Source organism: Arachis stenosperma, chromosome 3 (genome assembly GCF_014773155.1).
Source record: "Arachis stenosperma cultivar V10309 chromosome 3, arast.V10309.gnm1.PFL2, whole genome shotgun sequence".
Lineage (NCBI taxonomy): Eukaryota > Viridiplantae > Streptophyta > Magnoliopsida > Fabales > Fabaceae > Arachis > Arachis stenosperma.
In genome coordinates, this window is record NC_080379.1 from 171,290,938 (window position 1) to 171,317,491 (window position 26,554).

A 26,554-nucleotide genomic window follows, 5' to 3' on the forward strand; every position below is an offset into this window, starting at 1 on the left:
TTGGTCCCCATCCACGCTGGACAAAATGACGTCGTATTGGAACCAGTGGCAAAACGACGTCGTTTTGGGGAGGACAAATTCGTCCCCACTTAGATAGAGAATGCAAACGGCGTCGTTTTCATGTTGGGGACCTATTTGTCTTATAATAGTATCTTATGGGACCTATTTGACCTATAATTTGTGATGTTAAAAGAAGCTATATTTACTTCAACGCAAACTTTAAAAACACATTGACATTGGTCTGTTCATTTATCAAAATGGTAACATAAACCTGAGAACTCAAACATGTTAACCACACAAATATTTGGCTTCAATAGCAACACAAACCAAATCAAGTCAAAGAAGGTTTGTTTTCTTTAACACAAACTAAACGAAACCATTCTAAATAACATAACATCTTCTTCCTCCAACATAACAAAAGGTGGTAACAAAACTAAGATAACAACTTTCACACTAATTCTTAGAAGCATCATTTCTTGAAAGACTGGTTCAACCCTCGTGTGCAACAAGTGGCACAGTATCTAAGTTGTTCAAATTCATTCCAATACGAGGGTTGAACCAGTCTTTCAAGAAATGATGCTTGTAACAGCCCAGACCACCCGCTAGCACGATATTGTCCGCTTTGGCACACAAGGCCTCACGATTTTACCTTTGACGATAGGGATGCTAGTCGAAACCCCCCACACTCACTCGTCAAAACGCGTCGTGCTAGGGAGAGGTATCCGCATCCTTATAAGGCATGCTTCATTCCCCTCCCCAACCGATGTGGGACCTTACAATCCACCCCCTAAGGGAGCCCAGCGCCCTCGCTGGCACATCGATTCGGCCTCTGGCTCTGATACCATCTGTAACAGCCCAAACCACTCGCTAGCACGATATTGTCCGCTTTGGCACACAAGGCCTCACGGTTTTGCCTTTGATGATAGGGATGCTAGCCGAAGGCCCCTACACTCACTCGTCAAAACGCGTCATGCTAGGTTAGGTATCCACACCCTTATAAGGCATGCTTCGTTCCCCTCCCCAACCGATATGGGACCTTACAATGCTTCTAAGAATTAGTGTGAAAGTTGTTGTCTTAGTTATGTTACCACCTTTTGTTATGTTGGAGGAAAAAGACGTTATGTTATTTAAAATGGTTTCGTTTAGTTTGTGTTGAAGAAAATAAACCTTCTTTTAACTTGATTTGGTTTGTGTTGCTATTGAAGCCAAATATTTGTGTGGTTAACATGTTTGAGTTCTCAGGTTTATGTTACTATTTTGATAAATGAACAGACCAATGTCAATGTGTTTTTAAGGGATTTGCGTTGAAGTAAATATAACTTTTTTTAACATCACGAATTATAGGTCAAATAGGTCCCCTAAGATACTATTATAAGGCAAATAGGTCCCCAACATGAAAACGGCGCCGTTTGCATTCTCTATCTAAGTGGGGACGAATTTGTCCTTCCCGAAACGACGTCGTTTTGCCCTTGGTTCCAATACGACGTCGTTTTGTCCAGCGTGGATGGGGACCAAAATGTCCTAAAGGTGACATGTCACAATTAACCTGACACGTCACCACTTTAACCGGATCAAACGGTTTTGGGGACGTATTTGGGGGATATCTGAGAACCTCAGGGTTAAAATCTTAGTTAAATTTTGTGGGGGACAAAACTGTCGGATGGTAAATTTCTTGGGGACCTATTTGGGGTATTACTCTTCTTTTAATTAATAACCACGTTTAGTGTGATAACAACACTTTTGAAGCATATACAGAACAAATTTACTTTTGGCTTTCCCGTACACATTGTAATAGTTTTTCATACCAAAAGAAAACAGAAATTTGGAATGAACATATCCTTTCTTCATAATATTCATTAAGCATCATTTAAGGCTTGTAGTGACTTAACTAAATTAGAGGATGGCAAGTGGCAACACTAAGCTAGAATCAGAATGATCTTTTGATTCTAACTACTGATTAAAAGAGAAACCAACTGCAAACAATTAAAAAAAAAAAGCTTAAACGAGCGGCAAAACTATATTTATTTTACTTTTTATTATCTTTAGAATTATTCCAATGCATTTTTTTTTCTTTAAAACGAAAGAAAATCATGAAGTTAAATATTTTTCTAAACTGAATTATATTATAGATGACAAACGATGGTAACCAAGTTTGTTGATTGTGTTGATAGACCAAAGGAAAGAAAATGTATTAGCTTTGTCAACTTTGAGCGTTGAGTTTGATACACTCTTAATGTACCTTGGAAAGAAAAATCAATTTATTATTGAAACTGTCATGAAACTGTTACTACAAACTATCTGTTAGTTCTTTCTTAGCTTATGCAATATCACATAGATGACAAAAGGAAAGAACTAGACAATTTCAGCAAAGCTTAATACCCATAATACACCATAGAGTAACAGACTAACAGTAACAGTAAGGATTGCTGAACTATAGAACGTGGGAAGAAATGCCTGCTGTTTGCACTCCACCTTGGAATTCCACTTCCACTTCCTGGAATTACAATATCAAGTATAACAGTGGATTCCTTGTGCACCTGTGACCACAAAACACAAACAAACAAACACCCTATAAACAAGACAGAAGAAGACCACGAATGGGAACAATAATACACACGCACCTTAATGTATTTTCTCATCCATGAAATACTCATTTCACTCAACCTTTCCCTCTCAACTAATTTCGGGCAGTTGAACATCCCCAAGTCACTCCTATTCACAATTTTTGCTGGCTCTAGCACTGGCACTGGCAATGGCAACAGTAATGGAAACTCATCTAAATACATTAGCCCTTTGCAGTTATCTAACCTCAACTTTCTCAGTCTGGAAAGCTTGGTTATGAAATCAGGTATTCTAACTATGTTGTTTCCCTTCAAAATTAGGATAGTAAATAGTGCAAGGATGCAATGGCCTCAGGGATACTATGCAGATTACAATCACTTAGATCAAGCCATCCCAAGCAGCTTAAAGTCTTAAACGAGCGAGAGAAAGCCTCCACAGACGAAATCACGAAACTCATCATTGTATCTGCTACTTGAATTGAAAAAATGGAACACTAAGGTAGACTATATTGTCGATCGGCATTGGATACTCGTCTCACTTTCATTCTCCAACTCTTTGAAGGATTATCATGTGTTCATAACACGCAGCGGAAGAAAAATAAGGTAATCCTAAAGATCTATTTTGTGCTTAAACTTTATTCCAATAATAAATGTATAGTAGATCAGATCTAAATACCTGAGTACGCTAGTAAAAATCCTTTTCTCCTTCGATGGTACGAAGGCGCTATGCGTATCCACACCGAGACCAACCTTTGCTATCAACTCCTTGACCAATGGACATCTGATCTAAATTGAGAAACCTCTTGCAACTCTTTGCACGCCATAAAATTCTTCTCCAAGAATTAGGCTCACCTACGTTTATGTGTGTAGAGGTAAAGGAATAAAACTCTTGTTATTCTCTCTTGTCTTTCTCATGTTTGCCTCTACTCTTGGCATACCTATATATAGTATGAGATTTGTTGTTGATTTTAAATTTGAATCTCAATTCAAATTTGAATCACATCTTACTATTTTAATTTGACTATTTCAAATTTATGAATCATATCATAACTCAATTTGAAACAGAATCAGTTAGGATCTCATCCAACTTTATAATTCAAATTTAGAAATAGAATAACTAATTATTCTCAAATCTCATTTAATATTCTCAATTATCATACTATTATTATATTTTTGGTGCTAGCAAAAAATATAATAATATTCCATTTGAATTAATATAATTATTTATTTGATCAAATCAAAATAATAATTAAATAATTCTATAGCAAATATTAGAACACTCGTTAGTGTGTGACCCCATAGGTTCAATACTAAGCGGGTAGTAAATTAGTCATACTAAATTTACTAATCAAGGTTGGCGTCTAGCAACACTCCTCAACGGCCCGATAGTATGAAGTAATATATTTTTACTAAGAACCTCAGAAGAACAAAGTATAATTCCTTCCATCTTTACAGCTCTTGGTTAACCCTTAGAGTATGGTTTAATTGTCAAACTCTAACTTGTTACCATTATTATAATGAACTGTGAATAACCTAAGAAACTCATTTCTTCATTCATTCAATCCCCTTGGCCAAGGTTTTATTCATCTCATTCATTATAATCATAGAGTTCAAACTCTTTACCGAGAGTTAATGGATTCCTTGTTGACTAATCATTAATTCTACAAGTATTTAAATCATACCCAATATCCATTCAACTAGCACCCTAGGGTATTAGGTGTCCGGAATCAAAGTATAATAAATACATTGTTAATTACTATGACAGTCGCAGGTCAAAGGAAACTCTATTACTATGTTCATCTTGAGAATATCCTATTGACAAATATACGGTAATTATAACCATTAGAAATTCTCAAAGTGAGTCAGTTCAATGGTCATATCTCTATATGCAGCATCTATATATATAATTTAATAAATGAGATCTATTAATCTTCATCCAATGAAGACCATTATATATATATTGGTCTTTCCGGATTATTAATGCCCTTTTTAATAATCCTATGACCAAGAATAATTTAGATTAAATTATAAAAGATTTATTTCTCAATATTATGATCACTATCATAATAATAAATCTCCAAATTTAATCTAGGACGTTATTATATTAACATTTAATATAATAACAATAACAAATTATTTGAAACATGATTGATTGGATTGTGGTCATACTCCTTATTCCCAACACTCTTTTCCACCAAATAATCTCAAGCACCCTCTGAGTTTTACAGATCGAAGTGAAGTTATACTGAATACGGGGATGGGGAAACTCATCAAATTTGTGCAGTCACTCAAATCTAACTCAACAAGTTTTATTAGCTGTCCAGTTGATGGATGTATGTGCTTAAGCTTTGTACACCGTCGAAGGATCAGCAACGTAAGATTTGGAGCCTCGCGAAGGTCTGGAGTCTTCACAAGATTTTGGGAGTAAGAGAGATTCAATTTCTTCAAATTGTCCAGACACTGTTAAGCCATCAGAAAAAAACAAACTTCATTAATTACACTTTTCATTTCTTTGGTTCATAACTTCAAAGAAACTAACGCTTATCTTATTTATTATTAATACCATTGTGCCTTCGCATAGTTGCTTGATGTTGCTACCTTTAAACTCCAATTCAAAAAGCTTGGATAGCTTACAATTTGATGGAAAATCCATAAATGGGTAATCTTCCCATTTGAGATATCGCAATTCATTAGAGATACTATTAAGACTTCCAGGAAATCTCAGGCCCTTGTCTTGTTCTTCTATTATGAGAAATTCAAGTCGTCTCATTTTTGATAATGCTTCTGCTCTTGGCGTTGTATTTCCTTCTTCATACCATTCTTCCTTCAATTTTACAGCCTTAACATCATTCGTTATCTAAAATAACACAAAAAAACACATAAAAATGTTATATTATTCCAATTACATATTGAACTCTATAAAATTGAAAAGTTTTTAAAAACTGTATACCGCATTTTCAAACACTTTGAAAATCCTTTTTGCGCCATATCCTACTCCACTTCCATGGCTCATTTGGTGCACTTTGCCGAACAATTCTCCTACCTAACTCTTTTAACAAGTCATGCATTCTAATTTTACCATGATCCATGGTTATTAATGATTTATCAAGAAGAACACTCATTCCAATTTTTGGATGAAAACCACGATAGTCTAACACTTTCCTCACATCATGCTCGTCCTCTAGGATAAAGAAACTGATCTGTAGTACATATGCAATCTCTTTCTTTCGATTATCTTTCAGTCTAGTTAAGGCACTTCTCCATTCAGAGATATCTTGACCGCGCAGAAATGACCCCAAAACTTCAATTGCTAAGGGAAGACCCTGAGCATATTGAAGTGCAAGATCTGTCAACTTTTTATATTCTCTGCTAATGTTGTCACAACCCATAATAACATTATTTTTAAAAGCTTTTCTACAAATCAGTTGATGAGCTTCATTCTCACTCAAGAGTTGAAGGTTGTATATTTCATCTAGTCCAAAAGAATTCAAGACATGTTGATCTCTTGAAACTACTACAACTCTGCTTCCTGGACATAGACAATCACGAGTCATGCCAAGTTTCTGTACTTGTTCAACACAAGGGAATGATCATAAACTACTTAGCGTTGATAACAACACAAGGGACAATGATCTAGCTTCTGAACCGGACCAAGCCTCAAATTCCAATAATAATATGGATAATTCACCAAGGATGTTGGATTTGTGAAGCTCTCCAACAACGATGTTTCATCGATTCGTTGTTCTTCCAACGTGAAAGAGCTCGATTTTTCAACACCGGGAGGAGGGTGATGGGATCATCGTCAACTTGGACTAATAATAATGTTGATGAAGGAAAAGATGAAAACACTGAAGAAAAAGAAAGGACTTCAGAGCCGAAAACTTTCTCTTGCAATTTTCGCAAGAGAGAGTTCTCGTCCTCTCAAGCCCTTGGTGGGCACCAAAATGCCAACAAACAAGAGCGTGCGATAGCGAAACGTCGCCAAGGGATGGACACGGGCGCTTTTGGTCACCCTCACTTTCCATATTACCCTTACCATAGCTTTTCCACACCATCTTTATATGGGTCCTATAATAGGACACTTGGGGTAAGAGTTGAGTCCATGATTCACAAACCTTCTTATCCTTGGTCTGCCGGTCTTAGGTTCGGTCGTAATCATAATTGGTCAACGCAGGGGATTCTAGGTTCATCATCATCATTAGCACTTGATAGGTTAAGTATTGAGGGTTTGCAACCAAATAATGAAGTAGGCGGGGTTAGTGGAATTCAAGCAAGTTCTTCAAATTTGAGAAAAGAAGATGATAATGATGGTAATGGAACTACTTCCCAATTAGGAGATTCTTCTACCAACAATGTTGCTACAAGTCTCACTCGCCATGCAAAGGATGATCAGGATTCCAAGCCAGATAATGAACCCTCTAGTTCTGAGTCTCCAGGGCTTGATTTGTCACTCAAGCTTTTTAAGTTTGAACTTTAATTCATATTAATTATGTAGTTTATTCTTTTTTTGTCTGTATATTTCATCTTAACTTTTAGTTCATGCGTTATGGATAATACTATTACTAGTTTATTTTTCATGTGATCATTTTAGTATATTGACAATGTCATAGATTAAACGGTAATATATATATGGTATGAATGCTAATGTGCATTACACCTTTTTCGTCCTATCTTATTATCTTTTTCATTCATAAGCATTTTTCATTTAATAGTTTACCTGGCTAATAAAAAAATCTTCTGCAAAGTTTGCAACTGCTTCACTTGCACAAGGTCCTGTGAAGCATATTGAAATCTTTACATTAATTAAGCTCACAGATATGCAAGCACTGCTAGAAGCAAAGCAATCATAACTGATACAACAATGCTACCAAATAAGTTGGTTTTTTTCCATGGATAATTGATAATTGCAACAACATATATAATACTCTACTGCCTCACAGTCACAGAGTTTACTATATCACATTCACATTTCTCAGTCTCCTTTTTTTTTAAATAGAAGTCAAACAAGAGTCTCAACTTAATGATATTATCAAGTGGAGGCAAATATAGAAATAAAGACAATGACCACTAAAAATGTCTCTACACATAAATAAAGAACGCTACTTTATTTTGAAACATGGATATCAAATTTTCCAAGAAAGGCAAGTGCATTTCAGCAACATGGTAGCATGAACACCAACAAATTCTTCTCTGATGAGTTCCAGTTACTCATAATAATTATGTATCACCCTCAACATATCTCAATCCTCTTCTCTGCAACAAGGACATAGATTAGACAATTTCAGCCAAGTTTGAAGCTTCATACTCGAATAACATAGCAGCATAGAGTGGCAATAGCAGAAATATAGAACATGGGAAGAAAAGCCTCCTGTTTGCACTCCATATGACTTGAGATGATGAAAGAATACCTGTGAGTTGGGCAATAATCAAACTAAATCAATATCTGCCAGACTTGGGTTACTCCAAATCCTGGTTCAGTACCACACGCATTCCCCACTTCTTCACTTCCACATAGCGGTGGTTAACTTCTTTGAATTCAAAGCGGGATCCATCAAGATCATGCTGCTTTCCATCCCGAATGAGTAGTTGGCGAGGAAAATAGAATAGGCAGAGCTGAACCAATTCACCCCTCACTACCTTCTCCTTTCCAAACGAATGAACATAGTGCACGAGATTGGCTTTTCCTGTTGGGTCGAGAAAGAAGAGGTAAATGGAGAGGCGTGGTGCAAACTGAACAACAATCTCGGCACAAAGGGAAATGCCAATCCAATTGTTGTCATTGGCATTCGGAAATGATTCTATCCACATTGAATTATCCGCCCCCTTATTCTGATCCTTAAACCACCTTGGAATTGGACCTCCACTCCCTGGTATTACAATAGCAAGTCTATTAATGGATTCATTGTGTACCTGTAACCACAAAACACAAACAACCCTAATCATTAGATAAACAAGAGCAGCAATAATGGCAACAACAATACGCACGCACCTTAATGTACTCTCTCATCCATGAACTACCCATTCCACTCAACCTTTCCTTCTCTGCTATTTTCGGGCAGTGCAACATCCTCAATTCTATCCATTTCACAAGTTTTGTTCGCTCTGCCGCTGGATAGGGTAATGGTAATGGGAACTCATCTACATACATTAGCCGTCCGCAGTTATCTAACACCAACATTCTCAGTCTGGGAAGCTTGTTTATGAAATCAGGTACTCTAACTATATTGTTTTCCACGAAAACTAAGACCTCTAAATAATGTAAGGATGCTATGGCCTCAGGGATAGTATGCAGATTACAATAACTTAGGTCAAGATAATACACGCAGCTTAAGCGAGCCATAGAAAGCATCCCCAGATGGAGCACATGGTTGTATCTACTTTTAGAAGAATTGAAGAAATGGAATGGTAACCTAAGCTTAAGCCTTTTAAAAGTTGACCATACTGTCGATTGGCATTGGATACCACTCTCACTTCCATTCTCCAACTCTTTCCCACCAAATAATCTTGAGCACCCCCTCAAATTTACATATTTTAGTGAAGATATACCGAATACAGTGATGGGGAAGCTCATTAAACTTGTGCACTCCCTCAAATCTAACTGAACAAGTTTTGTTAGGTCTCCAGTTGAAGGATGTATGCGCTTAAGCTTTCTACATCTTCTAAGGAACAGCCGCTCAAGATTTGGAGCCTGGCTAAGGTTTGGAGTCTTCACAAGATTTTCCGAGTCAGAGAGATTCAATTCCTTCAAGTTGTCCAGACACTGTTGCACAATTAGATAAAACAAACCTCATTAATTATACTTTCACTTATTTGTTTGATAACTTCAAAGTATCTAAAAAGCTTATTTTATTTATTAGTAGTACCATTGTGCCATCCCATAGTTGCTTCATGTTGCTCCCTTGCAAGACTAATTTCAAAAGCTTGGATAGCTTACAACATGATGGAAAATACGTATACGGATAATATTTCCACTTGAGATATCGCAGTTCGCTAGAAATGCTATTAAAACTTCCAGAAAAACTAACATTATTTATTTTGAGAAATTCAAGTCGTCTCATTCTTGATAATGTTTCTGCTCTTAACGTCATATTTATTTCATCATTTTGTTCCATCAATTGCACGGCCTTAATATCATCAATTACCTGAATACAAAAAAGCCACAAAAATATTAGATTACTTCAATTACCTATTAACTCTATAAAATTGAAAATTTTTTAAAACTGCCTACCGTATTTCCAAACATAATACGTTGAAAATCCTCTTTGCGCCATATCCTACTCCACTTCCATGGCTCATTTGGAGCACTCTGCCGAACTATTCTCCTGCCTAACTCTTGCAACAGGTCATGCATTCTAATATTGTCCCGTTCATTAATTGTTATTAATGATTTATCGATGAGTACACTTATTCCAATATTTGGATGAAGACCACGACAGTACAACTTGTCTTTCACAGACCATTTATATTGGTGGTTAAAGAAACAAGCAATGTCCAAAAATATTTCCTTTTCGAGGGGTTCCAATCCGTCAAAACTCAGTTGAAGCACATCTGCGATTTCCTTCTTTGGATTATCTTTCAGTCTATCTAAAGCACTTCTCCATACAGATATATCTCGACCGCGTAGATATGACCCCAAAACTTTAATTGCCAAGGGAAGGCCTTGAGCATATTTAAGTGCAAGATCCGTCAACTTTTTGTACTCTCTGCTAATCTCGTCACAACTCATAATTATATTATCATTAAAAGCTTTTTCACAAAACAATTGATGAGCTTCATCCTCATTCAAGAGTTGAACTTTGTATGTTTCATCTAGCCCAAAAGTGTTCAAGACATGTTGATCTCTAGAAGTTACTACAATTCTGCTTCCTGGACATAGACAATCACGAGTCACGCCAAGGTTCTCTAACTGTTCAACATCATCGGCATTATCTAGAACAATCAGAGCCTTTTGACAGCGTAGCATAGTTTTTATCAAACTATTAGCCTCGTAATGATTGTATATATCTTGGATCTCTCCATTTGTAATTTGACAAACAAGTTGCTTTTGTAGAGAAAGTAGACCAACTCCACGAAAAACTTTGCTTATATCGTCAACAAAACAATGAGCACCAAATTTATGAAGGTTTCTACCATACACGACCCTAGCAAGTGTCGACTTTCCTATCCCACCCATGCCACAAACGCCTACAACCCGAACTTCATTATCGGACTTGAAATCAATCAGGTTTTCCAATTTTTCCACACGAGATTGCATCCCAACCAACCCATCCATACTTACCGAATTGCAACCTAATTTGCTTCTAACCCTTTTAACAATTTTTTCAATCTCTCCATTCTCCTGCCTGAAAGAACAAAGAGAAAATGAACTTGTCAGGTCATTTTCTTATATAAGACAACCGAAAACAAAGTGAAAACGAGAGCAATACAAGGTGATTTTGTTTAATCAACTTATTCATGCATAGATAATCTATTTGACAAAGATAGTAATGGAATTTAGGAAAGATTACTTACTTATTTTGTATATCCCAACCAGAGAGATTAGAGACTTGCAGCAGAGATTCCCTCCATTGTTGCACCATCTTTGAGTTATCTTTGAATCTTTCTTCATGCTCAGCCAACGCTTTCCCATAGTCTCCAGTCTGTTTACGCACCTCAGACGGACTGACATCATAGAAAATAGGCAACAGATTTGGTTCTGTTATCGTATTGCTGCAATCAAGCATCTTAGCGAGTTCCTGCAAGCACCATGAAGAGGTAGCATAGTTCTTAGAGAAGATGACAATGAGAACCTGAGATCCTTCAATTGCTTGCACCAGCTCAGTGGAGATGTGCTGTCCTTGCATCAGATTCCTATCGTCTCTAAATGCAACTATTCCGTTTTTACGGAAAGCGGCAAATAGATGATCAGCGAAGGTGTTGCGTACGTCCTCACCTCTGAAGCTCACAAACACATCATATTTGGGTCTTGTGCTACTCGATGCCATGCTCTGGATGCTCTTGCACTCCATTGATAACTTGGAAGCTCACTTTTGTAAATGAAAATGAAAACAAAGGTAAGAAGTTGTGGTGAAAAGTGTGAGTGTGTAAGAGAGTCTATGCAGAGAAGAAACATATAAAACAGCTCTCAACGCGTCTCATGTTCTGAGAAGTTGGGTTGAAACTCCTTCTTGGAGGAAGCATCATACAAGTAATCTACTTGACTCCATTAACAAACTAAGTCTATTTTATTTGTTAATTTAATGTGTTTTTTCATTAACTCTATGTATTAATTATTCCTGTGGGGTATAATGTTTAAAGTATAATCACCTAATTGGAACTGGGAAACTGCAAGGGTTGGTATGTTTATACAGTAATTGACAAAAAAAAACGTAATGAAAACTTTGGGACCACTTCATGATTAAAATAAGTAAATTGTGGCAAACTTTCTTTGAAGTTGACATCAGCAAATTACGCCTATCTTCTATTATCCGTGTATTCTGTCTGATTTAGTGCTTTCTGTAGAGGATAATTTTAATTTCGCCCTCCCCCTCTCCAAAAACATTAAAAAAAGAAGAAGCAAATTTGATAAAGTAGTGGCATGTATTGTTTAAATTTTTTTTTAATGAATTCATTTAATAAGCATCTTTAGTGTGATAACAACACTCCTGAAAACCTACACAAATTTATTTTTGGCTTTCTTCATGCACATTTTAAATAGTCTTTCATATAAAAAGAGAACAGAATTTTGGAAGTAACATACCATTTCTTCATAATCATGATAAAGCATCATTTAAGAGTTGCAGTGACAAAGCTAAATTAGAGGATGGCAACATTAAACTAGAATCAGAATGATCTTTTGATTCCAAGCACTGATTAAAATAGAAACCAATTGCAAACAATTAAATTAAAAAAAGGATAAAAAGAGGGGCATAATTATATATATATATTACTTTTTGTTATCTTAAAAATGATTCCAATGCATTTTTTCTAAGAAAAAGAAAATCATGAAGTTAAATATTTTCCTAAACTGAATTAGAAATGACAAGCATAGGTATCTTAGAAAAACTAGTAAACCAAGTTTGTTGATTGTAAATGTTAGTAGACCAAAATATATTAGCTTTGTTAGCTTCGAGTTTGACACACTCTCATTGTACCTTGGAAAGAAAAAGTCAATTTGATGCTGAAGTTATCATGATGAACTGTTGTTACAAACTATCTGTTAGTTCTTTCTTAGCTTATTGCGATTACAAAAGGAAAGATCAAAGACACACCTTAAGGAATTGTGAATAAGTTCATAGGTGCCATTATCAAAATAATTTTTTTTTAATAAGATCACAGTTTGATGGGGGAAAAAAATTATCCAATAAAGAAACAGTATTGTTGAATAATATAGAAAGGAAGAACTGAGAAGTGGCAATGCACTGCTTACAAAAAGCATGAGAAAATGTTACATGAAATCCTTTCCATGGCTTGTGGAACCAGTTCTTAATTGTTCATCCTAGATTTCCTATCATGTTATAGTTTCAGCTGAGACAAAGTAATAACTAGTTTATGGTAATATATAAATTTTATAAACTATTACTTAACAGCAGTTTGACGTTGATGCAGTAATCTTTTCTGATACCCTGATTTAGAATGCAAAACGGAGTTTATGCTTAATTGCTTATGCATGTTCTGAGAAAATGGGCTGAAACTCCTTGGAGGAGGCATGGTAGAATTTTCGGCAAAGACTAATCTTTTTGCAAAACCAGAGGCTCACCAAGTTGGAACTGGGAAGCTGAAAGTTGGAATTAGAACTTGCCGTATTTAACATTCATTAGTTGTTACTAGAATTAATGAATGCTAAATAAGGTAAGTTTTGAGCCTTTTCTCTCTCTAGCATTACCATTAGCATAAATCATCAAATTATGCCAAACTTTTATTTCTCGTATATTGACTTTTCTTTCTTTAGAGGATACTTTCCACCCCCTGCCCCCTCTCTTTAATTGCTATATAGTATGTGTGGCATATATTATTTAAAAGTTTTTTTTAATGAACTCAGTTAATTAGTAAGCATGTTTAGTGCGATAAGAATGCTTCTGAAGTATATACAAATTTATTTTTGGCTTTCATACCAAAACAAAACAGAATTTTGAAAGTTACGTATCCCTTCATTATAATCTTCACAAAGCATCATTTCGGGGTAGTTGTGACAAAACTAAATTAGAGGATGATAACATTAAGCTAGAATCAAAATGATCTTTTGATTCCAAGTACCAAATAAAATCTTTGAATTAAATTTGAGTGACTGGCTGTGTGATTCAGGAGAATTTTGTGCTTGCTTTTATTGCTAATATTTACTAATAGTGTGTGCTATTTTAAGCTTTTAGTGTCTGTTGATAAAACTCGGTTATTATAAATAACTTGCTTATTTTGGTATTTTATACAGATATCTTGAACAAATGAAAAATTACTCTCTTTTTATTTTTCAGCTAAGCTCATTCTTTGATAATTGTTTTTGTGACTTTGTGTATGCGTCAAGGATCTGATTTAGTATACATATAGTATGCAATTTCATTCCCGAAATAAACTAGCAAAATATATACAAAAAAAAAAATCAATTTATATTAAGGCTGCTTAAACTTTCATGACAGTGGAATTTTGGGGTTCAGTGGTCCAATAATGCAGTAAATTTTAGAAGTCTTTTGTGATGTCTCATGGTTCAATCGAAAAAGCTATAGTTTTTCCACCACATTCTTGTTTGCGAAAGTGTTGTGAAACTAAAACCCATCATTGTCACTTCCACTTATATTTCATTTAATATACACTTATTTATTCACAAGCCCCACTAATTAATATTTAACTTGCTAATTGTCACTTCCACTTATATTTCAACGCGTCTCATGTTGTGAGAAGTTGGGTTGAAACTCCTTGCAGCGTTAAAAAATGAGGGTCGATTGTGACACTGAGACTCTTTCTTGGAGGAAGCATCGTAGAAGTTTAGACAAAGACTAACATTCTACCTTCAGAGGCCAATCAAGTCATATTCTGCTTAACTCCCTTAACAAACCAACTCTATTTTATTTTATCCATTAATTTAATTTGTGTTTTTCCATTAATATAACGGTATTAATTATTCTTGTGGGGTATAATGTTGAAAGTATAATATTTTTGCAAAAGCAGAGGATCACCAAGTGGTAACTGGGAAGCTGCAAGTGTAGGTATGCTTATAGCTTATACAATAATTAAGTAGTTAACTAGCTTTTGCTAAGAAAGAAAGGTAACTAAAAATTTGGGATCAATTCATGTATCTAAGTATAACGGATTAAAATAAGCAAATTGTGGCAAACTTCCGTTGAAGTTGAAATAGGCAAATTATGCCTACCTTTTATATGTGTATATTGTGTTTTCTCTAAGTTGAAAAGTTTTATTTTTAATTAATGTATTTAATTAATGAGCATGTTTAGTGTGATAAGGACATTTGAACCATATACAAATTTATTTGACTTCTTCATACACATTGTAAGTAGCCTTTCATATCAAGGAAATCTGAATTCCAGAAGTATCATATCCCTTCTTTATAATCTTCATAAAGCATCATTTGAAGGACTGTCGTGACAAAACTAAATTAGAGGATGTTAGCATTAAGCTAGAATCAAAATGATATTTTGATTCCAAGTACTGATTAAAATGGAGAACAACATTAAATAAAAAATACTAATAAAAAAAAAGAAGTAAGGAAAAGAAGATAAAAAGAGGGGCAAAAGTAACCTTCAGTATGTTGCTCTTTTTCTTCTAATGAGAAAAAAAAGAGAGGAGAAAGAAAGCAGAATAAAAGAAAGAGTAATGATCCAACAAATTGACTTATTATACCTGGAATGGAAAAGCTTAGGTATTAGCTATGTCTTAGTTCTTTCTTAGCTTACACACTATCACAGAGTTAACAATAGGAAAGAACAAAAACACACCTTAAGGAATTGTAAACATGTTCATTGCTGCTATTATCAAAATAGAGATACGGTATCTGCAGTACTATCTTTGCTGCTAATAATGTAGGTTCAACTCAAAAAGTTTACTCAGATCACAATTGATACAAAAAATGATATTCATTGAAGATACCATATTCTTGAAGAGAAATGTTATTTGCACCATTTTTGTAATAGATGTGATTGATAAAAATTGAGAAACGATACAAGTTTGTCCTTTTATACCATAAAAGAAAGGTTGCAAGAAAAATATTGACAAAAACTGGTGCAACCATTGAATCATAAATTTAAAGGAAGAACTGAGAAGTGGCAATGCACGGCTAACAAAAAGCATTATAGTTTATATATAAATTCTATAAACTTTATTAAACAGTAATTTGATGTTGATGCGGTGCTATGGAAGAATATAAATTAAAAAATATTGTACCTATTCTATGGCTCCAAAGGCTACCAGTAGTTTAGTCATGCATAATGAAGTGGTTGATAGCAGTAATCTTTTCTCACAAATTGATTTAGAATGCAAAAAGGAGTTTATGCTTATGCACATTCTGCTAGATCATTGTCCCTTGTGGTGTTGTTATCAACACTAAGTAGTGTGTTATCATTCCCTTCGGAGGTACCAGAGATGCTATAGGATTCAGAAGGACAAGCATCCTAACTTTGTAATTGTGCTGCCACGGCTCAAGAGAGAAAGTGATATTGCAATTTTGAATTTCAATACGTATTGATGGTGGCCTGATAAAAGGTTATTTATATAAAAACTTGCATTTGTATAGTGTTGATTAGAGTTTATAATTGTGCTCAATATTAAAAGGTTCAATTTAATATACTGAGACCATTATAATTATCAAGATCCGTAGTTCTACTTCTCTAATTAATATCTTTGTATTAAATTAGAAAATCTTTGAATTAAACCTGACAGATTGGCTATGTGATTTGGGAGGGTTATGTGCTTTTATTGCTACTTTGATTTTACTAATAGCATGGAGCCCCCTTGACTTTATTACATTCACATTTCTCTGTCTCTTTTTTTTTTTTGTTCATAAAAGTCAAACAAAAGTCTCAACTTACTAAAGACATCAAGTGAAAGCAAATATGGAAATAAATGCAATGACAACTAAATATGTTTCTACACATAAAAGAAGAATGCTACTTTGAAAACATGGATATCACCATACCTCAAAATTTCCAACAAAACCAAGTCTCTTTCAGCAGCATGGTAGCATGAACACTAACAAGTTCTTTGATGAGTTCATTATGAATCACCCTCAACATCTCAATCATCTTCTCTGCAACAAAGGCATAGATTACACAATTTCAGCCAAGCTTCATACCCAAATAACATAATGCAACATAGAAGAGTAACAGTAACAGTACCAGTAGCAGAAATATAGGGCATTGGAAGCCACTGGAAGCCTAGTTAATACAGAGATATGAGTGTGCGTTTGGTTTGGAATGAAAAAACAGGGATGATTAAAAAAAATATACATAAGTTCTAAATGAACGTTTTTACTTAAACCACATAGACCCTGAAGAAAAACTATAGTGAGATAACATGTGAAAATAGAAAAATGATGAGTTAGAAAAACTATATTGTCCATTGGCATATAGTATGCAATTTCATTCCCAAAATAAAAAGGAAAATGATACCAAATCTTTATTTCGAACTTTCATGACAGTGGAATTTTGGGGTCCAGTGGTCCAATAGTGCAGTAAATTTTACAAGTCTCTTGTGAAGTCTCATGGTTCAATCGGAAAAGTTATAGTTTTTCCAATTTCCACCACATTCTTGTTTGCCAAGATCTTGTTACAACTAAAACCCAACATTGTCACTTCCACTTATATTTCATTTAAAATACACTTATTCGTTTACAAGCCCCACTAATAAATATTTACACATGGATATCGCCACTTAACCCAAATTTTTTCTAACAAAGAAAGCCAAGCCTCTTTCAGCAACAAGGTAGTATGAACACCAACAAGTTCTCCTTTGATGAGTTCCAATTACTCATATTATCAATCACCTTCTCTGCCACAAAGAGATAGATTAGGCAATTTCAGCCAAGCTTCAAGCTTCATACTCAAATAACACAATGCAGCATGGAGTGACAATAACAGAAATATAGAACATGGGAAGAAAAGCCTCCTGTGTTGTACTCCAGCAGAATCCACTCGAAGCCTAGGGTGCGTTTGGTTTGGAAAGAAAAAATAGCGCTCATAAGAAAAGAAATATAGAGAAGTTCTAGATAAACCGTTTTTTTATTTCAAAATGAAATAGACCTGAAGAAAACATAAAAACGATGTTTAATTTGGTGATGTTAATGTCAAAGGTTGGAAAAGACTAATCTTTTTGCAAAACCAGAGGCTGTGTGATTCAGGAGAATCATGTGCGTGCTTTTATTGCTAATGTTTATTGACAGTGTGTGCTATTTTAAGCTTTTAGTGTTTGTTTATAAAACTCAGTAAATTTTAAGTCTTTTGTGATGTCTCATGGTTCAAAAGGAAAATAATTTTTCATTTGTTCAAGATATCTGTATAAAACACCAAAATAAGCAAGTTATTTGTAATAACCGAGTTTTATCAACTTGTACTAAAAGTTTAAAATAGAACACACTATTATTAGTAGCAATAAAAGCACATAACCCTCCCAAATCACGTAGCCAATCAGTCAAATTTAATTCTAAGATTTTCTAAGTTAATACAAAGATATTAATTAGAAGAGTAGAACCGATTTCTGTAATTATAAAGATCTCAGTATATTAAATTAAACCTTTTAATATTGTGCACAACTTCAAACTCTAATCAACACTATACAATACAAGTTTTTATATAAATAACCTTTAATCATGCCACTATCAATACCTATTCAAATTCAAAATTGCATCATCTCTTTCTCTCTTGAGCCATGGCAGGACAAAGTTCGGATGCTTGTCCTTCCGAGTCCTCTAGCATCTCTGGCACCTCCCAAGGGATTGATAACAACACAAGGGATAATGATCTAGCTTCTGAACCGGACCAAGCCTCAAATTCCAATATTAATATGGAAAGGATGTTGGATTTTGTGAAGCTCTCCAACAACGATGTTTCATCGATTCGTTGTTCTTCCAACGTGAAAGAGCTCGATTTTTTCAACACCGGGAAGAGGGTGATGGGATCATCGTCAACTTGGACTAATAATAATGTTGACAAAGGAAAAGATGAAAACACTGAAGAAAAAGAAAGGACTTCAGAGCCGAAAACTTTCTCTTGCAATTTTTGCAAGAGAGAGTTCTCGTCCTCTCAAGCCCTTGGTGGACACCAAAATGCCCACAAACAAGAGCGTGCGATAGCGAAACGTCGCCAAGGGATGGACACAGGTGCTTTTGGTCACCCTCACTTTCCATATTACCCTTACCATAGCTTTTCCACACCATCATTATATGGGTCCTATAACAGGACACTTGGGGTAAGAGTCGAATCCATGATTCACAAACCTTCTTATCCTTGGTCTGCTGGTCTTAGGTTTGGTCGTAATCATAATTGGTCAACGCAGGGGATTCTTGGTTCATCATCATCATTAGCACTTGATAGGTTAAGTATTGAGGGTTTGCAACCAAATAATGAAGTAGGCGGGGTTAGTGGAATTCAAGCAAGTTCTTCAAATTTGAGAAAAGAAGATGATAATGGTGGTAATGGAACTAATCCCCAATTAGGAGATTCTTCTACCAACAATGTTGATACAAGTCTCACTCGCCATGCAAAGGATGATCAGGATCCCAAGCCAGATAATGAACCCTCTAGTTCTGAGTCTCCAGGGCTTGATTTGTCACTTAAGCTTTAAGTTTGAACTTTCATTCATATTAATTATGTAGTTTATTCTTTTTTTTTTGTCTGTATACTTCATCTTAACTTTTAGTTCATGCGTTATGGATAATACTATTACTAGTTTATTTTTGATGTGATCATTTTAGTATATTGACAATGTCATAGATTAAACGGTAATATATATATGGTATGAATGCTAATGTGCATTACACCTTTTTCGTCCTATCTTATTATCTTTTTCATTCATAAGCATTTTTCATTTAATAGTTTACCTGGCTAATCCAAAAATCTTATGCAAAGTTTGCAACTGCTCCACTTGCACAAGGTCCTGTGAAGCATATTGAAATCTTTACATTAATTAAGGTCACAGATATGCAAGTACTGCTAGAAGCAAAGCAATCATAACTGATACAACAATGCTACCAAATAAGTTGGTTTTTTTCCATGGATTAATTGATAATTGCAACAACATATATAATACTCTATTGCCTCACAGTCACAGAGTTTACTATATCACATTCACATTTCTCAGTCTCCTTTTTTTTTTGGTAATAGAAGTCAAACAATAGTCTCAACTTACTGATATTATCAAGTGGAGGCAAATATAGAAATAAAGACAATGACCACTAAAAATGTCTCTACACATAAATAAAGAACGCTACTTTATTTTGAAACATGGATATCACCATTTACATCAAATTTTCCAAGAAAGGCAAGTGCATTTCAGCAACATGGTAGCATGAACACCAACAAGTTCTTCTCTGATGAGTTCCAGTTACTCATAATAATTATGAATCACCCTCAACATATCTCAATCCTCTTCTCTGCAACAAGGACATAGATTAGACAATTTCAGCCAAGCTTCAAAAGCTTCGTACTCGAATAACATAGCAGCATAGAGTGACAATAACAGTAACAATAGCAGAAATATAGCAAAAGCCTCCTGTCTTGTACACCAGCAGAAAAGAAAAGAAAGGAGAAAAATAGCGCTGATGATAAGAAAAGAAAATTAAAGAAGTTGTAGATAAACCGTTTATATTTCAAAATGACATAGAGACCCTGTAGAAAAATGATTACGTGAATGGGAAAAGAAAACAGAAAAACGATGTTTAATTTGGTGATATGAATGTCAAAGGTTGGAAAAGATTGGACATTGAGATGATGAAAGAATACCTCTGAGTTGGTCAATAATCAAACTAAATCAATATCTGACAGAGTTTGGTTACTCCATATCCTGGTTCAGTACCACACGCATTCCCCACTTCTTCACTTCCAAATACCCGGCGACGTCTACTTTGAATTGAAAGCGGGATCCATCAAGATCATGCTGTTTTAAACCCTGAATGAGTCGTTGGCGAGAAAAATAGAATAGGCAGAGTAGAACCATTTCACTCCTCGCATCCTCCTCTTTTCCAAGCTCAACAAAGTGCAGGAGATTGCCATTTCCCATTTGGTCGTAAAAGAGGATAAAAATTAAGTGGGTTTGTGCAAATTGAAGAACAATCTTGGCACAAAGGGCAATGCCAATCCAATTGTTGTCATTGACATTCGGAAATGATTCTATCCAGATTGAATTATCCGCCCCCTTATTCTGATCCTTAAACCACCTTGGAATTGGAACTCCACTCCCTGGTATTACAATGGCAACTCTATCAGTGGATTCATTGTGTACCTGTAACCACAAAACACAAACAACCCTAATCAATTGATAAACAAGAGCAGCAATAATGGCAACAACAATACGCACGCACCTTAATGTACTCTCTCATCCATGAACTACCCATTCCACTCAACCTTTCCTTCTCTAATATTTTCGGGCAGTTCCACAATCTCAAATGTCCCCGTTTCACAAGTTTTGTTCGCTCTGCCGCTGGATAGGGTAATGGTAATGGTAATGGGAACTCATCTACGTACATTAGCCGTTTGCAGTTATCTAACATCAACACTCTCAGTCTGGGAAGCTTGTTTATGAAATCAGGTACTCTAACTATATTGTTTCCCCTGAAATATAAGATCTCTAAATAATGTAAGGATGATATGGCCTCAGGGATAGTATGCAGATTACAATAACTTAGGTCAAGATCATACACGCAGCTTAAGCGAGCCAGAGAAAGCCTCCACAGATGGAACACATGGTTGTATCTACTTTTAGAATAATTGAAGAAATGGAATGGTAACCTAAGCTTAAGCCTTTTAAAAGTGGACCATACTGTCGATTGGCATTGGATACTACTCTCACTTCCATTCTCCAACTCTTTCCCACCAAATAATCTTGAGCACCCGCTCAGATTTACCTCTTCTAGTGAAGATATACCGAATACAGTGACGGGAAAACTCGTTAAACTTGTGCACCCACTCAAATCTAACACAACAAGTTTTCTTAGGTCTCCAGTTGATGGATGGATGTGCTTAAGCTTTCTACATCTTCTAACGAACAGCCGCTCAAGATTTGGAGCCTGGCTAAGGTTTGGAGGCTTCACAAGATTTTCGGAGTCAGAGAGATTCAATTCCTTCAAATTGTCCAGACACTGTTGCACAGTTGGAAAAAACAAACATCATTAATTACACTTTCACTTATTTGTTTGATAACTTCAAAATAAGTGAAGCTTATTTTATTTATTACTAGTACCATTGTGCCATCCCATAGTTGCTTGATGTTGCTGTTTTGCAAGACTAAATTCACAAGCTTGGATAGCTTACAACATGATGGAAAATACGTAAACGGATACTCTTCCCACTCAAGATATCGCAATTCGCTAGAAATGCTATTAATACTTCCAGAAAAACTAACACTTTCTATTCTGAGAAATTCAAGTCGTCTCATTCTTGATAATGTTTCTGCTCTTAATGTCATATTTCTTTCATCGTATCGTTCCATCAATTGCACGGCCTTAACATCATCAATTACCTAAATACAAAAAAGCCACAAAAATATTAGACTACTTCAATTACCTATTAACTCTATAAAATTGAAAATATTTTAAAACTGCATACCGTATTTCCAAACATAATACGTTGAAAATCCTCTTTGCACCATATCCTACTCCACTTCCATGGCTCATTTGGAGCACTCTGCCGAACTATTCTCCTGCCTAACTCTTGCAACAGGTCATGCATTCTAATATTGTCCCGTTCATTAATTGTTATTAATGATTTATCGATGAGTACACTTATTCCAATCTTTGGATGAAGACCACGACAATACAACATGTCTTCCACATGCCAATCCACTTGGTGGTTGAAGAAACAAGCAATGTCCAAAAATATTTCCTTTTCCAGGGGTTCCAATCCGTCAAAACTAAGTTGAAGCACATCTGCGATTTCCTTCTTTGGATTATTTTTCAGTCTATCTAAGGCACTTCTCCATACAGAGATATCTCGACTGCGTAGATATGACCCCAAAACTTTAATTGCCAAGGGAAGGCCTTGAGCATATTCAAGTGCAAGATCCGTCAACTTTTTGTATTCTCTGCTAATCTCTTCACAACTTATAATTATATTATCATCAAAAGCTTTTTCACAAAACAATTGATGAGCTTCATCGTCATTCAAGAGTTGAACTTTGTATGTTTCATCTAGCCCAAAAGAGTTCAAGACATGCTGATCTCTAGAAGTTACTACAATTCTGCTTCCTGGATATAGACAATCACGAGTCACGCCAAGGTTCTCTAACTGATCAACATCATCGGCATTATCTAGAACAATCAGAGCCTTTTGACAGCGGAGCATAGTTTTGATCAAACTCTCAGCCTGGTAATGATTGTATATATCTTGGATCTCTCCATTTGTAATTTGACAAACAAGTTGCTTTTGTAGTGAAAGTAGACCAACTCCACGAAAAACTTTGCTTATATCGTCAACAAAACAATGAGCACCATATTTATGAAGGTTTCTATCATACACCACCTTAGCAAGTGTTGACTTTCCTATCCCACCCATGCCACAAACGCCTACAACCCGAACTTCATTATTGGAGTTGAAATCAATCAGGTTTTCTAATTGTTCCACACGAGATTGCATCCCAACCAACCCATCCACACTTAACAAATTGCAACCTAATTTGCTTCTCACCCTTTTAACAATCTTTTCAATCTCTCCATTCTCTTGCCTGAAAGAACAAAGAGAAAACGACCTTGTAAGCTTATTTTTTCATATAAGACAACCTAAAACAAAGAGAGAACGAGAGCTAGGGGTGAGCACGGGTAGCGGGTAACCGATTACCCATCCAAATCTGAACCAAACCAATTAAATTGATTCTGAAACTAACAGGTAATCGGGTTCAACCTAAATCAAACCGATGGTCTTTATTATTGGTTTTGAGGTGCGGAACCCGAACCAACCTACGAACCCGATCATATATTAATTAAATAAAATAAAAAATAAAAAATATATACATGACTTTTTCATTAAACAAAGATTATTCACTATTAATATGTTTGGATTTTAATGAGTTTAATTTTTAATGTATTTGGTGTTTAACATGTTTGGATTATTTCTGTTAATCTTACATGTTCATTGTACTTGTTGAATTTTTAAGATAAAAATTTGATTTTTTTTATGAATTTCAAAGTCATCGGTACCTAATTACCCAAACCGAACCACTCCATTCTTAATCGATTTGGTTTAGTTCAAATACATATGCAAAAAAATACAAATCTAAACCAAATCGAACCAATTATATTTTGATAGGTTGGATTCTAATTTTATCATGAACCCGAACCAAACCGACCTATGCTCACCCTAATGAGAGCAATACAAGGTGATTTTGTTTAATCAACTTATTCATGTATTGATAGTCTATTTGACAAAGATAGTAATGGAATTTAGGAAAGATTACTTACTTATTTCGTATTTCCCAACCAGAGAGATTGGAGACTTGCAGCAGAGATTCCCTCCATTGTTGCACCATCTTTGAGTTATCTTTGAATCTTTCTTCATGCTCAGCCAACGCTTTCCCATAGTCTCCAGTCTGTTTACGCACCTCAGACGGAGTCACATCATAGAAAATAGGCAACAGATTTGGTTCTGTTATCGTATTGCTGCAATCAAGCATCTTAGCGAGTTCCTGCAAGCACCATGAAGAAGTAGCATAGTTCTTAGAGAAGATGACAATGAGAACCTGAGATCCTTCAATTGCTTGCACCAGCTCAGTGGAGATGTGCTGTCCTTGCATCAGATTTCTATCGTCCCTGAATGCAACTATTCCGTTTCTACGGAAAGCGGCAAAGAGATGATCAGCGAAGGTGTTGCGTACGTCCTCACCTCTGAAGCTCACAAACACATCATATTTGGGTCTTGTGCTACTCGATGCCAGGCTTTGAATGCTCCTGCACTCCATTGATGAAGTAGAAGCTCACAGGCTATTTTGGTGCACGGAAACAATGGTGAGAAATTGAAGAGATGAGAGTAAGAGACTTTATATGCAGAGAATAATTATGTAAAATATCTCTCAACGCGTCTCATGTTCCGAGAAGTTGGATTGAAACTCCTTGCAGTGTTAAAACGATAGTGACACAGATATTTTCTTGGAGGAAAATTCGTAGTTTAGACAAAGACTAATATTCTATCTTCAAAGGCCAATCAAATCATATTCTGCTTAACTCCACTAACAAACCAAGTCTATTTTATTTTATCTGTTAGTTTAATTTGTGTTTTTTCATTAATACATCGGTATTAATTCTTGTGGGATATAATGTTGAAAGTATAATCTTATTGCAAAAGCTGCAAGTGTAGTAAAGTTTCTACAATAATTAATTACGTATCAAAGATATGCAACTAAAACAGCAACTTCCTTGGGGAACCCAATGCAAGTCTCTAAACTTTGTCGTATATTGAGTTTTCTCCATTAATTGCTATATATTATGTGTGGCATATATTATTGAAAAGTTTTTCCCTTATATTGTAATGAATTCTTTTAATTAATAAGCACGTTTAGTGTGATAACAACACTTTTGAAGCATGTACAGATTTACTTTTGGCTTTCCCGTACACATTGTAATAGTTTTTCATACCAAAAGAAAACAGAATTTTGGAAGTAACATATCCTTTCTTCATAATCTTCATTAAGCATCATTTAAGGCTTGTAGTGACTTAACTAAATTAGAGGATGGCAAGTGGCAACACTAAGCTAGAATCAGAATGATCTTTTGATTCCAACTACTGATTAAAAGAGAAACCAACTGCAAACAATTAAAAAGAAAAAAGCTTAAACGAGCGGCAAAACTATATTTATTTTACTTTTTATTATCTTTAGAATTATTCCAATGCATTTTTTTTTCTTTAAAACGAAAGAAAATCATGAAGTTAAATATTTTTCTAAACTGAATTATATTATAGATGACAAACGATGGTAACCAAGTTTGTTGATTGTGTTGATAGACCAAAGGAAAGAAAATGTATTAGCTTAGTCAACTTTGAGCGTTGAGTTTGATACACTCTTAATGCACTTTGGAAAGAAAAATCAATTTATTATTGAAACTGTCATGAAACTGTTACTACAAACTATCTGTTAGTTCTTTCTTAGCTTATGCAATATCACATAGATGACAAAAGGAAAGAACTAGACAATTTCAGCAAAGCTTAATACCCATAATACACCATAGAGTAACAGACTAACAGTAACAGTAACGATTGCTGAATTATAGAACGTGGGAAGAAATGCCTGCTGTTTGCACTCCACCTTGGAATTCCACTTCCACTTCCTGGAATTACAATATCAAGTATAACAGTGGATTCCTTGTGTACCTGTAACCACAAAACACAGGTTAATCTCTCTATTATCTGTCACATATAAAACCTCTATGCCTCTATCCTCATTGGAATTCCACTTCCACTTCCTTGTCACATATAAAACCAGACGAATTCTGCCATTTTGACTAACCTACTTGGATCCTATGATTTACATCATGTTTAATCTCTCTTTTATCTGTATAATGTACCTAAGATACTTAAAAATTTTAAACTATTTAGGATATTTTCTCTAATCTTCACTTATGTATTAGAGGTTTTTCCTTCGGCGGCCGAACTTACATTCCATATATTCCATCTTGCTACGACTTATGCGCAGACCATACACTTCTAGAGCTTCTCTCCATAAATCCAACTTCTTATTTAGGAATTCCCTTAACTCTCTCATAAGGACGATATCATCAGCAAAAAGCATGCACCATGGCACAGGCTCTTGGATATACTCTATGAGTACTTTCAAGAATAATGTGAAAGGATTTGGATCCTCTAAAGTTTGAA

General features: G+C 35.2%; 4 protein-coding genes and 1 pseudogene across 8 annotated transcripts; 2 read left to right on the forward strand and 3 right to left on the reverse strand.

Moving 5' to 3' along the window:
* Positions 1-2,878: 2,878 nt before the first annotated feature.
* Positions 2,879-6,115, reverse strand: LOC130967314 (disease resistance protein Roq1-like; annotated as a pseudogene).
* Positions 6,116-6,351: 236 nt separating this feature from the next.
* On the forward strand, positions 6,352-7,038 carry LOC130967315 (zinc finger protein 4-like). The gene has a single exon (XM_057892131.1). It carries the CDS (start codon positions 6,352-6,354, stop codon positions 7,036-7,038), a length of 687 nt encoding a protein of 228 aa, XP_057748114.1.
* Positions 6,946-11,799, reverse strand: LOC130969570 (disease resistance protein RUN1-like). Of its 2 annotated transcripts, XM_057895354.1 has the most exons (6): positions 11,073-11,799; positions 9,790-10,903; positions 9,425-9,703; positions 8,551-9,321; positions 7,970-8,471; positions 6,946-7,814 (listed from the first exon to the last, which is right to left on the reverse strand). In XM_057895354.1, the coding sequence occupies exons 1-5, from the start codon at positions 11,567-11,569 to the stop codon at positions 8,019-8,021; spliced, it is 3,114 nt and encodes a 1,037-aa protein (XP_057751337.1). In that variant the 5' UTR covers positions 11,570-11,799; the 3' UTR covers positions 6,946-7,814; positions 7,970-8,018. The 2 variants fall into 2 exon arrangements, with proteins under 2 accessions (XP_057751337.1, XP_057751336.1); XM_057895353.1 differs by having other exon boundaries at positions 6,946-8,471.
* Positions 11,800-18,410: 6,611 nt separating this feature from the next.
* LOC130967316 (zinc finger protein 4-like) lies at positions 18,411-19,325 on the forward strand. Its single transcript, XM_057892132.1, has one exon. The coding sequence runs from the start codon at positions 18,411-18,413 to the stop codon at positions 19,323-19,325; it is 915 nt and encodes a 304-aa protein (XP_057748115.1).
* Positions 19,326-19,729: 404 nt separating this feature from the next.
* LOC130968412 (disease resistance protein RUN1-like) lies at positions 19,730-24,810 on the reverse strand. 4 transcript variants are annotated; one of them, XM_057893671.1, is made up of 7 exons: positions 24,151-24,807; positions 22,304-23,417; positions 21,939-22,217; positions 21,398-21,837; positions 21,061-21,310; positions 20,483-20,981; positions 19,730-20,133 (listed from the first exon to the last, which is right to left on the reverse strand). In XM_057893671.1, exons 1-6 carry the CDS (start codon positions 24,645-24,647, stop codon positions 20,532-20,534), a joined length of 3,030 nt encoding a protein of 1,009 aa, XP_057749654.1. In that variant the 5' UTR covers positions 24,648-24,807; the 3' UTR covers positions 19,730-20,133; positions 20,483-20,531. The 4 variants fall into 4 exon arrangements, with proteins under 4 accessions (XP_057749654.1, XP_057749655.1, XP_057749656.1 ...); XM_057893672.1 differs by having other exon boundaries at positions 21,061-21,837; positions 24,151-24,348; positions 24,429-24,666; XM_057893673.1 differs by lacking the exon at positions 21,061-21,310 and having other exon boundaries at positions 21,604-21,837; positions 24,151-24,810.
* Positions 24,811-26,554: the final 1,744 nt, after the last annotated feature.